This window comes from Galendromus occidentalis, unplaced genomic scaffold (genome assembly GCF_000255335.2).
Source record: "Galendromus occidentalis unplaced genomic scaffold, Mocc_1.1 scf7180000077494, whole genome shotgun sequence".
Classification (NCBI taxonomy): domain Eukaryota; kingdom Metazoa; phylum Arthropoda; class Arachnida; order Mesostigmata; family Phytoseiidae; genus Galendromus; species Galendromus occidentalis.
In genome coordinates this window covers 11,164-23,111 of record NW_003805482.1, presented here as the reverse complement: position 1 = coordinate 23,111, position 11,948 = coordinate 11,164, and the positions used below count along the sequence as shown (strand labels likewise).

Genomic DNA, 11,948 nt, shown 5'->3' with positions numbered 1-11,948 from the left:
GAGAAGTGTCAGCATGAAGTTCCGGAAAAGCTCTCGCAAGGACCACAAGCAGCTTAAGAAACAGAAGAAGCATGCGCAATCTGTTAAATATCTGCAGTGGCAGAATTCTGCTCGGGGTGAACCCAGCGGGAAGATTCAAAAGCACCGAACGAACATGAGTGGAATCAATGGACAGATGAATAGAATTTTCTCCAAGCTCGATATATTCAAGGATTCTGAGCAGCCCCGAGCCTCGGCGAGCCAGAGTAAACACCAAAACTCCGAGGAGGTCGATTCTAGCGACGAAGATCTTGGCGATAGGCTGGTAAGTACTTCCAAAATTTCCAAACTCGCAATGGACAATTTTTCTTTACAGAATCCGATCCGGAGCAGGGAAATTCCTGAAACTGAGATATCCTCCGAACCTTTCAGGAGAGGGCTTACAGTGGCAAGGAAGAAAACATTCAGGAAGAACTCAAGGAGTCATTCGAAGACCGAGTTGCTCGTCTGAAGCGGGAGAATGAGGAGGAGGACAAGGAGATCAGCCGTCTCGAAAAGATGCTCTATCTAAACAAACGGAAAAACAATAACATGCCGAAATCGTTCGTGGAGGAAGGACTCGATTTCATCCTCGAAGTAGTCGATAAGAAATACAAAAAACAATACAACGACGATATGGAACTGCTGGAGGGAGCCGAGGGGGAGCTCAAGAACGCTTTCATGAAGCAAAAGACCAGGGAAAATCCTGGGAGCGATGAAGACAGTACTCGAGATTCTGACGACTTCACCCAGGAGAACGAGCGTAGGAGGAAGATCAGGTTTGCCGAGCAGCCGAAAGAGGATGAAGATGAAGAAATGAGTGACGAAGCGGAGGACGCCAGTGACTTTGACGGGGAGTTCGATGAAGAAATGGATCAAGATGAGGATATTGATGAGGATACCGAGGATGGCAGCGATGACGATGAAGCGGAATCAATGGACCTGAACGTTGATGAGCAGGATTCCGAAAATGAGGAAATTGAAAGTTCCGAGCGCGAAGACGAAAGCGCAGCGAGCGTCATGGCTGAACTAAAAGCATTGAAAAGGGTCGGGGGCAATCCCGCCAAGCGGCCCGCATCGAGAGACGAATCCACAACCAGGAACACCGATTTCGCGGAGGAAGACGACGATCATGAGCAGGACTCTGATGTCGAGGCTGACGAAGGCGACGAGGAACAAGAGGATGGTGAGGGTGGCGAGAGCGACGAAGATTCGGCGGTTCACGGGGAAGATATTCCCCAAGAGGAAGAAGCTGACGATTTCATTCGGAAGAGGAATAAAATAGGAGCCGACGGGAGTTACGAGGATATCTATGGACGAAAACGCAATGCAGGTGGGGAGGTCGTTTCGACCGAAGCTCAAAAATATGTCCCACCAGCGAGGCGACTCGAACTCTCTAATGACCTGCAATTGGAGAAACTTCAGAAGCAAGTGAAAGGTATTCTCCGATAAGAGAATCGGCGATTTCACCTCATATCTTTGAAATTCATCATGCCGTTGTAATTTATTTTATTTGTACGCTTCATCTACAGGGCTACTGAATCGATTGAGTGAAACGAATTTGAGGCTTATCTCTCAGCAAATGGTTGAACTGTACTCGAAGCATTCGAAGAACAACGTCACTTCGACGCTGAGTGTCGCTATAGGCGACGCCGTTTTCGGCCTTAGTGCTACTCCGGAGCGACTTATACTGGAACCGGCCCTCCTCTGTTCTCTCCTGCACGGAAACATCGGTCAGGAAGTGGGTGCTCAAATACTCGAAGATGTCATCGACAGGTGAGCCCAGATCGGAGGTTTACCGTTTCGGAAGCACGCTCACTCACGTGTCTTCCGCGCTTGAGCCGGTGAGTGAATTTCGAAATCGAAAGGGTTGTTCGGAGAAAATTCTAAGCTACGGTAATCCTCCCCAGGTTCAAGTCTTTGCTGGAATCGCAAAGCACCGGGAAACAAATGGAGAACATCCTTAAATTCCTCTGCTATCTCTTCCTCTTCAAAGTTGTCACTCACGGGATCATCTACGATATTGTGAAGAAGTTCGACCCAGTCGACGAGCGCGATGTGGACTACATAATGGTGAGGCTCTCTCAGACTATCGCGCAGTCATCCTGTACCTGAGATTCTTCCGCTTCATTTCGATTCCTCTTCGATCTACAGACGATATTGAAAACGTGTGGATTCGCACTCCGAAGATGTGATCCGTTGGCTCTCAAGGAGTTGATTGTCTCAATACAAGCAAAATGCAAGGGCTCGTCGTCCAATCGTCATCGCTTCATGCTGGATACCCTTATGGCTTTGAAGAACAACAATATCTCGAAAATTTCCAATTGCGATCCCTCCACGAGCGACCGGGCATTCAAGTCTCTGAAAGCGTGCTTGAACAAGGGCGCGGTGATTCACGAGCTGAATGTGTCGCTCGAGGATCTGTACAACGCAAGGATCCGCGGAAAATGGTGGCTGGTTGGGTCGGCTTGGGCGGACGAGGATGATTCACGTCCGAAGGCTGAGGTCTCGAAGGATACATCACGTCCGGCGGGAGAAGAAGTCAGCTCTAGAATTCTGGAGCTGGCTGCCAAAGCTGGGATGAACACGGATATCCGGCGTTCGATTTTCTGCATTATTATGTCGGCTCAGGACTATATCGACGCGAGCGAGCGGATACTGCGCCTGAACTTGACACCGATCCAACAACGGGAGTTCTGTTACGTACTCTTACTTTGTACGGCGAAGGAAAAGCAGTTCAACCCCTTCTACGCTCACCTGGCCTTATTTTTCTGCAAGAAGAATAGGAAGGTGAGGTTCGAATAGTTGCTGGGACAGACGGGGCGATTCGTACAGATTACAGACGTTGCTGAAGGAACCTCAAAATCTTTCTCGCAGGTGTTCTCGATGACCCTCCAGTGTGCCATCTGGGACTTCATCAAGTCAATCGATTCCTACACGGTAGCGAAAGTGAGGTTCCTCGCTCTTTTCACTTCGATGCTCGTGTGCAAGAAGGGTCTTCCGCTCACGGTCCTCAAGAACATCGAGTTTGTCGATTTGTCTAATGATAAAGTGATCGCCTTCTTGAGGTTAGTACTTCTTATCCAACTAGGTCGAAGAAAAATTCATTCTTCTCTCGAGCAGCGGAAGATGTTCCCCTTCGGTTTGAGTGTAGACGAGTCGGAATCCCGGCAGGTGTTTTCTCCTGGATGTCCTGGGAACGCTAGACGACGAAGAGATCACGAGCATTTTTTCGAAAGTTGCTCTCGCTGGACCGAAGCTCGAGCTCTTGAGAGATGGATTGTTGGTATTCTTCAAGAAGTTCCTCTTGAAAAATCCGAAATTTCTGCTCGATGTGGATCCTGTGGAAATCAAGATGAAGTTGAAGGCGGCGGAGAATGCGCTGAGCGTACAACACCACCAAGGTGACGCCGACTTATTCGACTGAAGGATCAATCTCCATCTGTTTGGAATTGTTATTTGTGAAAACCTGTACAAATAAAAAGAGTGTCTACCTTATCCCCTCCCGAAGCCCCCTATACGCTTCGGGGCGTCTCATTTCTCGTTCAGCATCCTGCAGCCAAGATTTCATGGAGCATACGACCGAAATATAATGTTGATCCGGAAAGACTTCGGAAGATCTCAAGTCTTAGTGTCGGTCGTGAATCAACTCACATCAGCTCGATATTTGCGTGTGGCAATGGCAGCTAACATCGAAATCAGAGGATATCAATAAGCCGTGGCAAGTATGGTACGAACGGGGCTCTGGGGGAGAGAGCTCGATCTCCATTCGTAGCTGAGTCGTTCTAGGGAATCGTCTAAGGAAATATAATGCACGGTGACCCGTTCGAGATATCAGCGAGGTATTCTCCACAACCCCCCCCCCCACTCCAATCGCGATGAACTTCCATAAAGCGAAGAGAGTAGTCGCCTAATAGGGGAGATCGAGCACAAAACTTGTGATTCCATATTCTTTAGGGGGCCTGTATAGCAGGAACACGTGGAACCCTGTCTGAGAATGGAATCCACGCGACCTTTTCGACAGGGCTCTGCAGAGTACTCCAACGACAACGAAAATGAATCTCACCAGTGAGAGTGAGGTTTGTTTCCGGGAGGAGGGCGAAAAGGAGGAGACGTCGAAGCAGCAGAATGAGATGGATTCTTCTGGTGACTCACACTTTGTCGAGACTGAGTCGACCGGGAGCCTCCCATACGATCGAGAGACTTTCCGATTTACACTACTCAAGGTTTGGTTTCAGAACTTTCTAGCGAGTCCTTCAGCATTCATCCGCGGATTCCCAAGAAGCATGATGCGCACAAGAAGGTTGAAAGGACACCGAGAGGTGGGGAACGCAAGGGATCATGGACTCTTCCCTGCCCTCCATGGGCATCATCAACGACGGGACTCGAGTTACCTAAAGCGCTACCCCCGTTGGAGCTGAAGGGATTGGAATCGACAAATCAGCTCTCGTCATCAGGCTTCCAGGAAGCCGCTCGAAGACTCCTTCAGGGAATGGAGGATCATGGAATGCTGGAGAATTCAGAAGATTGGCGAGAGATCCTGGAGCATCAGAGCAGGAAGCTCGCTGCTGCAGCGAAAACTGCCCCCCAGCCGCAGGAATGCCGCGGAACATCACGGAGAGTCGATCGCTCTCTTAAAATTTTCTCTACGACAAAGAGACGAAGCGCAGGATCCTCGAACGAGACGTCGGGCTCGAGAGAGGATCAGATAAAATCAGCCTCCCAGAATGGGCGACTTCTGCCGCCCGTCGAGCGTTTCTTGAGGGAGCAAGCGGCGTCAAACAGAGCCAGAACTCTGCCGTCGTTGGTCGATGAGACCGCAGCAGCCGGTGGGACAACATCCCACCGAAGCTCCGGTACGACATAAGCGATTCTATGCGCTGAATTAGGAACACTCCTTGCGCTCAGAACCTCCCTACAACGAATGACTCCAATCCCTCAGGTGTTTCGATCGCTACGGCTTCGCAGACGGATCTGCCGGCTCTCGACTCCGACGATCGAGAAACTGAAAACCGGAGCAAGAGCGTCCTGGGCCCACTAGACAACCTTATGGAGAGAGGTCTGAAATGGTTGAATTCTGTCAGAGAGGAGTGTTCCGCGAAACTGGCCAGAATGAACGTCGAAACCCTGTCCCAGGCTTCAGGGAGCGGCCTTCGTGGAGAGAATCGACTCCAAATGAGAACTTCAAGCATTTGCGCGGAGACACGGATCGCGAGACGCTCCAAGCTGAAAGAAAGGGGATCTTCGCGATCAGACGAACTCATACAGAAATTGTATGACCTAATAATGACCCCCTCTCGGCTGGCTGCCTCTCGAGCCGAAAACGATCGCGCTGAAGGGGACGACAAGCCGAGCGCCGCGGCCGTCGAGAACTTCGCCTCGGAAAATGCAGTGGTCCGACTGAGTCTCCAACAACCCCCGATTGAAGATCTCTCATTACCGAGCACCTTCAAGAGCTCGTCCCAACAGTTGCTTGGCCCCGGGTCACAACCGCTGGGGCGCTTCAGCAGAGCCCCGTTGCCTCGCGGCTCTTCTCTCGCAAGAAGCTGCTTGGACCCCTCCGAGATAGCTGCGTCGCAGGAACTTTCTCTCGCGCCGGAACAAGATCCTACTCAAAGACCGGAAACGACAGAGAAGACTCCTCAGAAAACGGCAGATGAGCGGAGACAAGACTTCTTGGAAGCCATCAACTATAGACCGCGGGTGCCCAGTGCCGCCGAGGTGGGAATTAATGCTGCTTTTGATTTTATGATTTTTTCTCAATTCCTGCGCTACCTCTCATGCTCCGAATCTTCCTGAACGCAGGTATCCAGACCCCTATGGCCTCATTTCCCGGGATTCGATCATAGATACAACCTTCTGATGAGATTATCCCCGATTGCTCGAAAGAGGCGTATACCGACGTCGTATCGAGGCTGGTGCCCAAGATCGAAAAGAGTATAGACGGGAATACTGCAGTATTACACTTATGCAGCGAATCATTTCGCGATGGGGGAAAATCCAATCCTCTGATCTCCCGCTACTTCGCGTGATTCACCTGACTGAGGGCTCAACAAGGGGCCATCGAGAAGCGTGAACCAAGAAGGAAAGAGAAACGGGAAAAAGAACAAAAAAGATCAATCAGATGAAACACGAAGCAACACGGAGGATTCAGCGGGATAAACCCGTCAATTTTTCGTCACTTTGATCTGTTCGTTGAGGAGGCGATGACTTCGATTATGTACCATGCCGAATCCACAAGCATGTGAATTTGAGTCCGTGCGACCATGAAGAAACAAAAAATCTCGATTGTACGGCTGAAGTCGGAGACCCTCTCGTCGAGGCATCCAGAACCGCCGATCAGTCGATTCTCTATAAGTCTGACAAGATCCTCCGTTCACTATCTTTGACAATGTATCGCAACATTGTTTCCCAGAGTAGTTGCCACTCGAAATCGAATTCTCGCGCCATGAAGGATCGTCGACGACCGCCTGGCAGCCGCTGCTGGCGCTGTAATCGCAGGATCCCTATGGCTGTGTGCGTTAGGCCTCGGCCAAGTCTTTTCATCCGACAATGCCAGGTTTCACCGAGGCGGTAAGGAATTTCACCGAATTCAGTGCTTTCTCCCGGAGTTCACTGTCCGTGTCCATCTGGAATGTAGTAGGCCCACCCAGCGGAGAGTTGTGTGAATCTACTCGTGCTAAAAAAGCCTCCGGTTCAGTGAAAATTGCATTATTTGTTCCCAACATGTGCTCAGCGTGCTCACGTGGACGATTCGTTTTTTGGCGTTCTCCGATCGGTTTCGATCTCGAATAGAGATATCCCCTGGGTGGGATCCCCACGAGGGTCCGAAAAAACTTGCCGAAGAAGCCAGATGGACGCTGCGATATGAAGTTGCGCCCGTTTCACCCGAGCCGGTAGCCGCAAGCGGCATACACGTGGAGCAGGCCCGACTAATAATCGATTTTTGTCTTTCCGAATAGCCCGTGGTGATCGACGGCAAGGGTCACCTCCTTGGCCGTCTCGCGTCCTTGGTGGCGAAAACCCTGCTCACCGGTAAGTTACCAGCGTTGAAATCGAAGCCTCCGATCTCATGACATGCATCCGTCGAATAGTGGATAGCTTTCCATCCGACTTCCGATATAGCGTTGTCAGTGCTCGGTTGATAACGACATCAGTGATATCGTCGGGGGAACTTCCCCCAGCAAGTTATCTTGGGACTGCACGAATCACTATGCTGGACCTCTAGGACCTTGCAATAGCAGAACCCGCTCCTCACTGGAGTCATTCGACCGCCGGCTTTGCCTGAAGGGTCGTTTGCATGTGAAAGCGTGGACAATCATCTCGATATCCCCTCCGGTCGATGCCGATGCACCAGCTTCGATCTAAAGCGAGTCTCCTCCGTTTTCAGGCCAAAAAGTCGTCGTGGTTCGTTGCGAGAGCCTTGTCATCTCGGGCGGCCTGTTCAGAAACAAACTCAAGTATCTGTCTTTCTTGAAGAAGCGATGCAATGTTAACCCGACGAGAGGACCGTTCCACTTCCGTGCTCCGTCTCGAATCTTCTGGCGGACCGTTCGTGGTATGCTGCCGCACAAGACCGCGCGAGGTCAGAAAGCTCTCAGCTTTTTGAAGTGCTTTGAGGGAATTCCCCCCAAGTACGATGTCAAGAAGAGGATGGTCGTCCCCGCCGCCCTCAAGGTTGTCCGGTCGAACCCTCGCAGAAAGATCTGCCAGTTGGGTCGGCTGAGCTCCGAAGTCGGTTGGAAGTACTCGGACGTTGTTGAGAGCCTCGAAGCCAAGCGTAAGGTCAAGGGATATCTCCGATACAAATTGATCAAGCTCGAGAAGGTGAGTCACTCTGCGCATCCCCCTTCCTGCTCGCACCATTTTGATCCATGCTCTGCGATACGTCGTATTTTGTGGAATTTACGGGTGCAAAACGACTCTTGGGCGGTGTACAAGTTCCGTTATCGTTAACGATTACTACATTAAGCGCTCGACAATCCCTAGTAATATTCATTTCCCATCTGCTCGTATCCTATCAAACTTCTTCTTCATCGTGCCCGATGAGAGGGTCTGATGCAGCCGACTTTTCCGCTTGCAGAAAACGAAGAAACAGGCAAAACAACAGCTATCGAAAGAGATCGCGCCCCTCCAGGCTGAATTGGCTAAGCTCGGATACGTCGTTTGAAAGGTTGGACGACTTTGAATAAAGGAGTTCAAACTGGAATCAGCTGCGTCCTCTTCTCTAGATAGCTATGTATACGATCCGGCGGGGAGCCTGCTCGTTGAAATGGTCTTCGATGGCGCTGTGTTGGCAGGTCACACAACGGCGTTTTCCTCCTCTGAGGGGAACTCCTATTGCGACATCTGCGAAATTTAAAGATTCACTAATATGCTTGATTGGTGTATCTTATCAAGTTATACCATGGATCGACAAGATCATCACCAATCATTATAATGAGCGATAGATCTTCTTAGCAAGGTGCACTCTGTGACAAGTCCTGAACCATAACTTGTGCCAATTTAATGCCTTGCAAAATCAATTCCAACCGTAGCATTTGGCGAGCCACTCTTGACTAGTGCTCGCCGCTGCGGTGGAGTACATTCCCATATACAACGAGATCGAATCTCTGAGCTTGGAAAGCGAGGCGAAAAAGTACGGCATTCCGTGATGGAATTCGTATTTCAATACTTCGCGATACCAATGAAGGCCTAGCAGATCTCGATTATAGCCTTCGTTTTCGAGATTTACCGGCTTTCGAACAGGATGCCGCAGAAGAGTTGGCGCTCCTTCGTTCCTCTATGAACCCTGAAAATAGGTTCCCCGAGGTCCATAGGAGCGCTATACAAACCAACCGACATCATCGCATACTGATCTGTTCAGTCTGTGTCTTATTCAGTTGGACACTACCCAGCAATGAATCTGATGAGAATTATCCGCGAGCTGTCGTCCCGCGAGACTAGCATTCTACATTCCCGAGCAGTCACCCGACAGATGCTGAGCGGCATATGAGAATGCGAAACGGTAGCGAGGTTAAGCAGATATCGTGACGTCTGCGAATCGGTCACGGTTCTTACCAAATCTCGGACAGTCATCGATGGATATAAATACATATCATCCACTCTTGATGAATCTGCGTGTATGGCTCTTTCAGCGACGGGTTAATAGCATATGCTCCCATTCACTTCTCTGGTTGCGTATATCAATGGACCCGTGAAATCAGAACTGGACCAGAAAATCGTTTTTCCTCTGCACGGCGAACGATCACTTCAATCCAGTGACACACACAATTGTCCTTGAGTTTGCGTGCGTGATGAGATGCTGGTTCGGTCTCCTTTTGTTCAGAGCCTCAGTTCTCGGATATCGCTAGAGCGACGCTCGATAGCAGATCCCTTATGATATATTTGTTGTACGGGTCTTTGAAACTTGCGACAAAACCTCGCGGTCCCACGAGACTGAATAATCTGTAGTACGCACTGGTACTCATTCCCACGTCGACTCATTCTGATCGTCGTGGATTAAAACGTGCAAAATGAAAACGGCCGATTGCACAGTGCGCTGACTTCTGTTCGTCTTACGTTCTGACTTAATCAGCCCACAAGAATCTTTGGCGTCTGTGGTTCATCTCTGAAATTGCGCCCCTCATTCCCGAATTAAAGCGATGCAGCTCTTCTGCGGTAATACGGGGTGCTATAAAACTCTCCTCCTTGATGATCTGAAGTGAAAATAAATCACGCTAGATTTACCGGGGGAGGACATCGCATCCTTTCCATGAGGACAGAATTTTTTTGCCACGTCTCCGCATCGCAGATTTTTCAGAAGCGTTCTTGCTCACTGAACGCCGCTCTACGAGGTCTGCTAGAGCAAGAAGGCTCATAATTTTTCCCTTTTCGATCCTGATCTCGCTCTGGGATATACGCTGAGCCAATATCGGAACGTTCCGAGCTCTAAGCAATCGAACGATCGCAGCGAACACTTATCATATTGATATTCGATTCGCTCCGTTTCGAGCATTCTCCTTTCCCGACCAGCATGCATGTGTACATCTGGTAGGTGCATTTAGGGTGCGAGATGAAATTGGGGTTAGCGAAATATTCGATCTTTTCCACAGATTGTGATAGCTGCTGACCTCATACAGAAATCTGATCGTATCTCTCGCAATGGTTCGCGTACGATCCGGGCCTCGGTACGATCCGACTATATCACTTGATCACAAACTTTATTTCATCGTCAAATAAAAACAAGTTCCCCACACAAATTTCGACTGCTCTTTTCACGATCATCGGAAATGCGTCCCAAGGAACTCAATTCATCGTGAGGAATTCTAGCTCTCGACAAGAAATATCATGGGATCATTATGCTCGTCCACACACCGCACACCCGACAGATACGCACGGATTCGACATCGCGCCCACTCAGTATAAATTCATCATCGTAGCTTGGTGCCAGAGATTCAGAATTAGCATGGGAGCGATGAGCGAACCCGAATGAGATAGCAGGTCAGGAGATGCAAGGGCTCCGTTCTGAAGATATACGATACATGAAGTCTGTCTGGGAGCTGATTGGAATTCTCCATCGAAGTTGTCGGACAGATGGTCATTAAAAATCGGATAGACAGACTTTAGAGTCTAAAGTTTAGACTGAGTGAAACCCCGATAGCTCGTGAGAGAAGCGAGTAAGAAAATTCGGCGACACCAGGGACTAGAATCACAAGACCTATCGGCGCGGAGCCTCCATTCTGACATTGTCATTCGCATCGTCGAGGATCAATTCAGCTGATCTCATGCTTCGCGCACAAAGTCATCGGAGTAATGCTGGGAAGTTTTTCTCGACAGAATCGCTGTTAACGAACGACGTCATACCGTCACCGAAATTGGGGAATTTCTTCGGAGAAATATCTCTGCGAGCTCGCAAATGGTGTCTAATAGATGCAAATATACTCCACCACCTACATTGATCCGATACGTTCATTCACTCATTACGACATTACCGACAACGGGTAGATTCGGCAGAAGGAGAGTGTAGTGAAATCCATCCAACGCATGAACCGGGCAGCGGCGAACTTTCCTTTAATGTCTTCGATACATGGTGGGCCTGCGTATGCTCCAGGTCGCACGCCTAGTGCGAGCGAATGAAATGCCCCTCTGAGGGGGATCTCATTCTCACCAGAGTCTGCAGAATCATCATGAGCACCATGGGGATTTCGTAGTGGCGGAAGTAGTAAGCGGAGAAATTCCGCCAGCCGAAGTGGGTCTCACGCGTGTGGGGACCCTTCTTGTATGATTATCTTGAGGACCCGCTCGAAGGCGGAGTCATCTACGCACAGAAGTTCTCCGAGTATGGTTTTCAGACAGAGTCGAAGTTGTATGTCCTCTGATAATCGTTTCGCGCGTATCATTGAGAGAACTAAGCAAGAATATGGATTCCGGATGGCAACATACGACGACACTTATCCTTTCACGACATTTCCGACGATCACCGAGTCTTCGTCAGAGCTCGAGTCACCGATTTTCATTGCGTTCATGTAAATCAGGACGGGTGTTGGAACCGAATTTCTCGGCGAGGTCGGCGGTCTCTAGCAAAGCGGACGAGTCGGATCAGACCATCCCGGGTCTGATCGATCAGAGTGCGCTATCACTGTGGTGTGAAGCACAGATCGCGATCTCGTAGTCGCATTCCGCATTTGAAAAGAAATCCAGAACTGAAACAATTAGCGGGGGGATGCAGGGGTAGCCTCTAGCAAGGTGTCCCGTCACCGACGCGCGATACACGCCTCCGGACGACAGAGAAACGAAGCTCGGCCTCGTCAGTCCAATGATAAACGAGCTCGAGACCGAACATTTGATACCGATCACCGATGCGGTTCATTGCTCTTCCGGGACTGCCATTCGAAGCTTAATTGTATTGATGGCGGAAGAGCCAATCGGAGGAGGCTCGAATAGCTAGG

At 49.9% G+C, this 11,948-nt stretch overlaps 2 protein-coding genes across 2 annotated transcripts; both read left to right on the top strand.

Moving 5' to 3' along the window:
• Nucleotides 1–13: 13 nt before the first annotated feature.
• Nucleotides 14–3,445, top strand: LOC100906458 (nucleolar MIF4G domain-containing protein 1). The gene is made up of 7 exons (XM_018640621.2): nt 14–304; nt 412–1,456; nt 1,551–1,794; nt 1,929–2,091; nt 2,173–2,808; nt 2,896–3,086; nt 3,193–3,445. The coding sequence occupies exons 1-7, from the start codon at nt 14–16 to the stop codon at nt 3,443–3,445; spliced, it is 2,823 nt and encodes a 940-aa protein (XP_018496137.2).
• Nucleotides 3,446–6,503: 3,058 nt separating this feature from the next.
• RpL13A (ribosomal protein L13A) lies at nt 6,504–8,227 on the top strand. The gene is made up of 4 exons (XM_003746255.1): nt 6,504–6,591; nt 6,981–7,053; nt 7,409–7,845; nt 8,102–8,227. Exons 1-4 carry the CDS (start codon nt 6,571–6,573, stop codon nt 8,186–8,188), a joined length of 618 nt encoding a protein of 205 aa, XP_003746303.1. The 5' UTR covers nt 6,504–6,570; the 3' UTR covers nt 8,189–8,227.
• Nucleotides 8,228–11,948: the final 3,721 nt, after the last annotated feature.

Excerpts from the sequence above, each read along its gene's own strand:
- LOC100906458 (XM_018640621.2), top strand. The coding sequence starts at position 14 with ATGAAGTTCCGGAAAAGCTCTCGCAAGGACCACAAGCAGCTTAAGAAA. Across the intron at positions 305-411 it reads AAGATCTTGGCGATAGGCTG|GAGAGGGCTTACAGTGGCAA; the intron begins GTAAGTACTTCC and ends CGAACCTTTCAG. Across the intron at positions 1,795-1,928 it reads CTCGAAGATGTCATCGACAG|GTTCAAGTCTTTGCTGGAAT; the intron begins GTGAGCCCAGAT and ends AATCCTCCCCAG.
- RpL13A (XM_003746255.1), top strand. The coding sequence starts at position 6,571 with ATGCCAGGTTTCACCGAGGCG. Across the intron at positions 6,592-6,980 it reads TGCCAGGTTTCACCGAGGCG|CCCGTGGTGATCGACGGCAA; the intron begins GTAAGGAATTTC and ends CTTTCCGAATAG. Across the intron at positions 7,054-7,408 it reads GGCGAAAACCCTGCTCACCG|GCCAAAAAGTCGTCGTGGTT; the intron begins GTAAGTTACCAG and ends CTCCGTTTTCAG.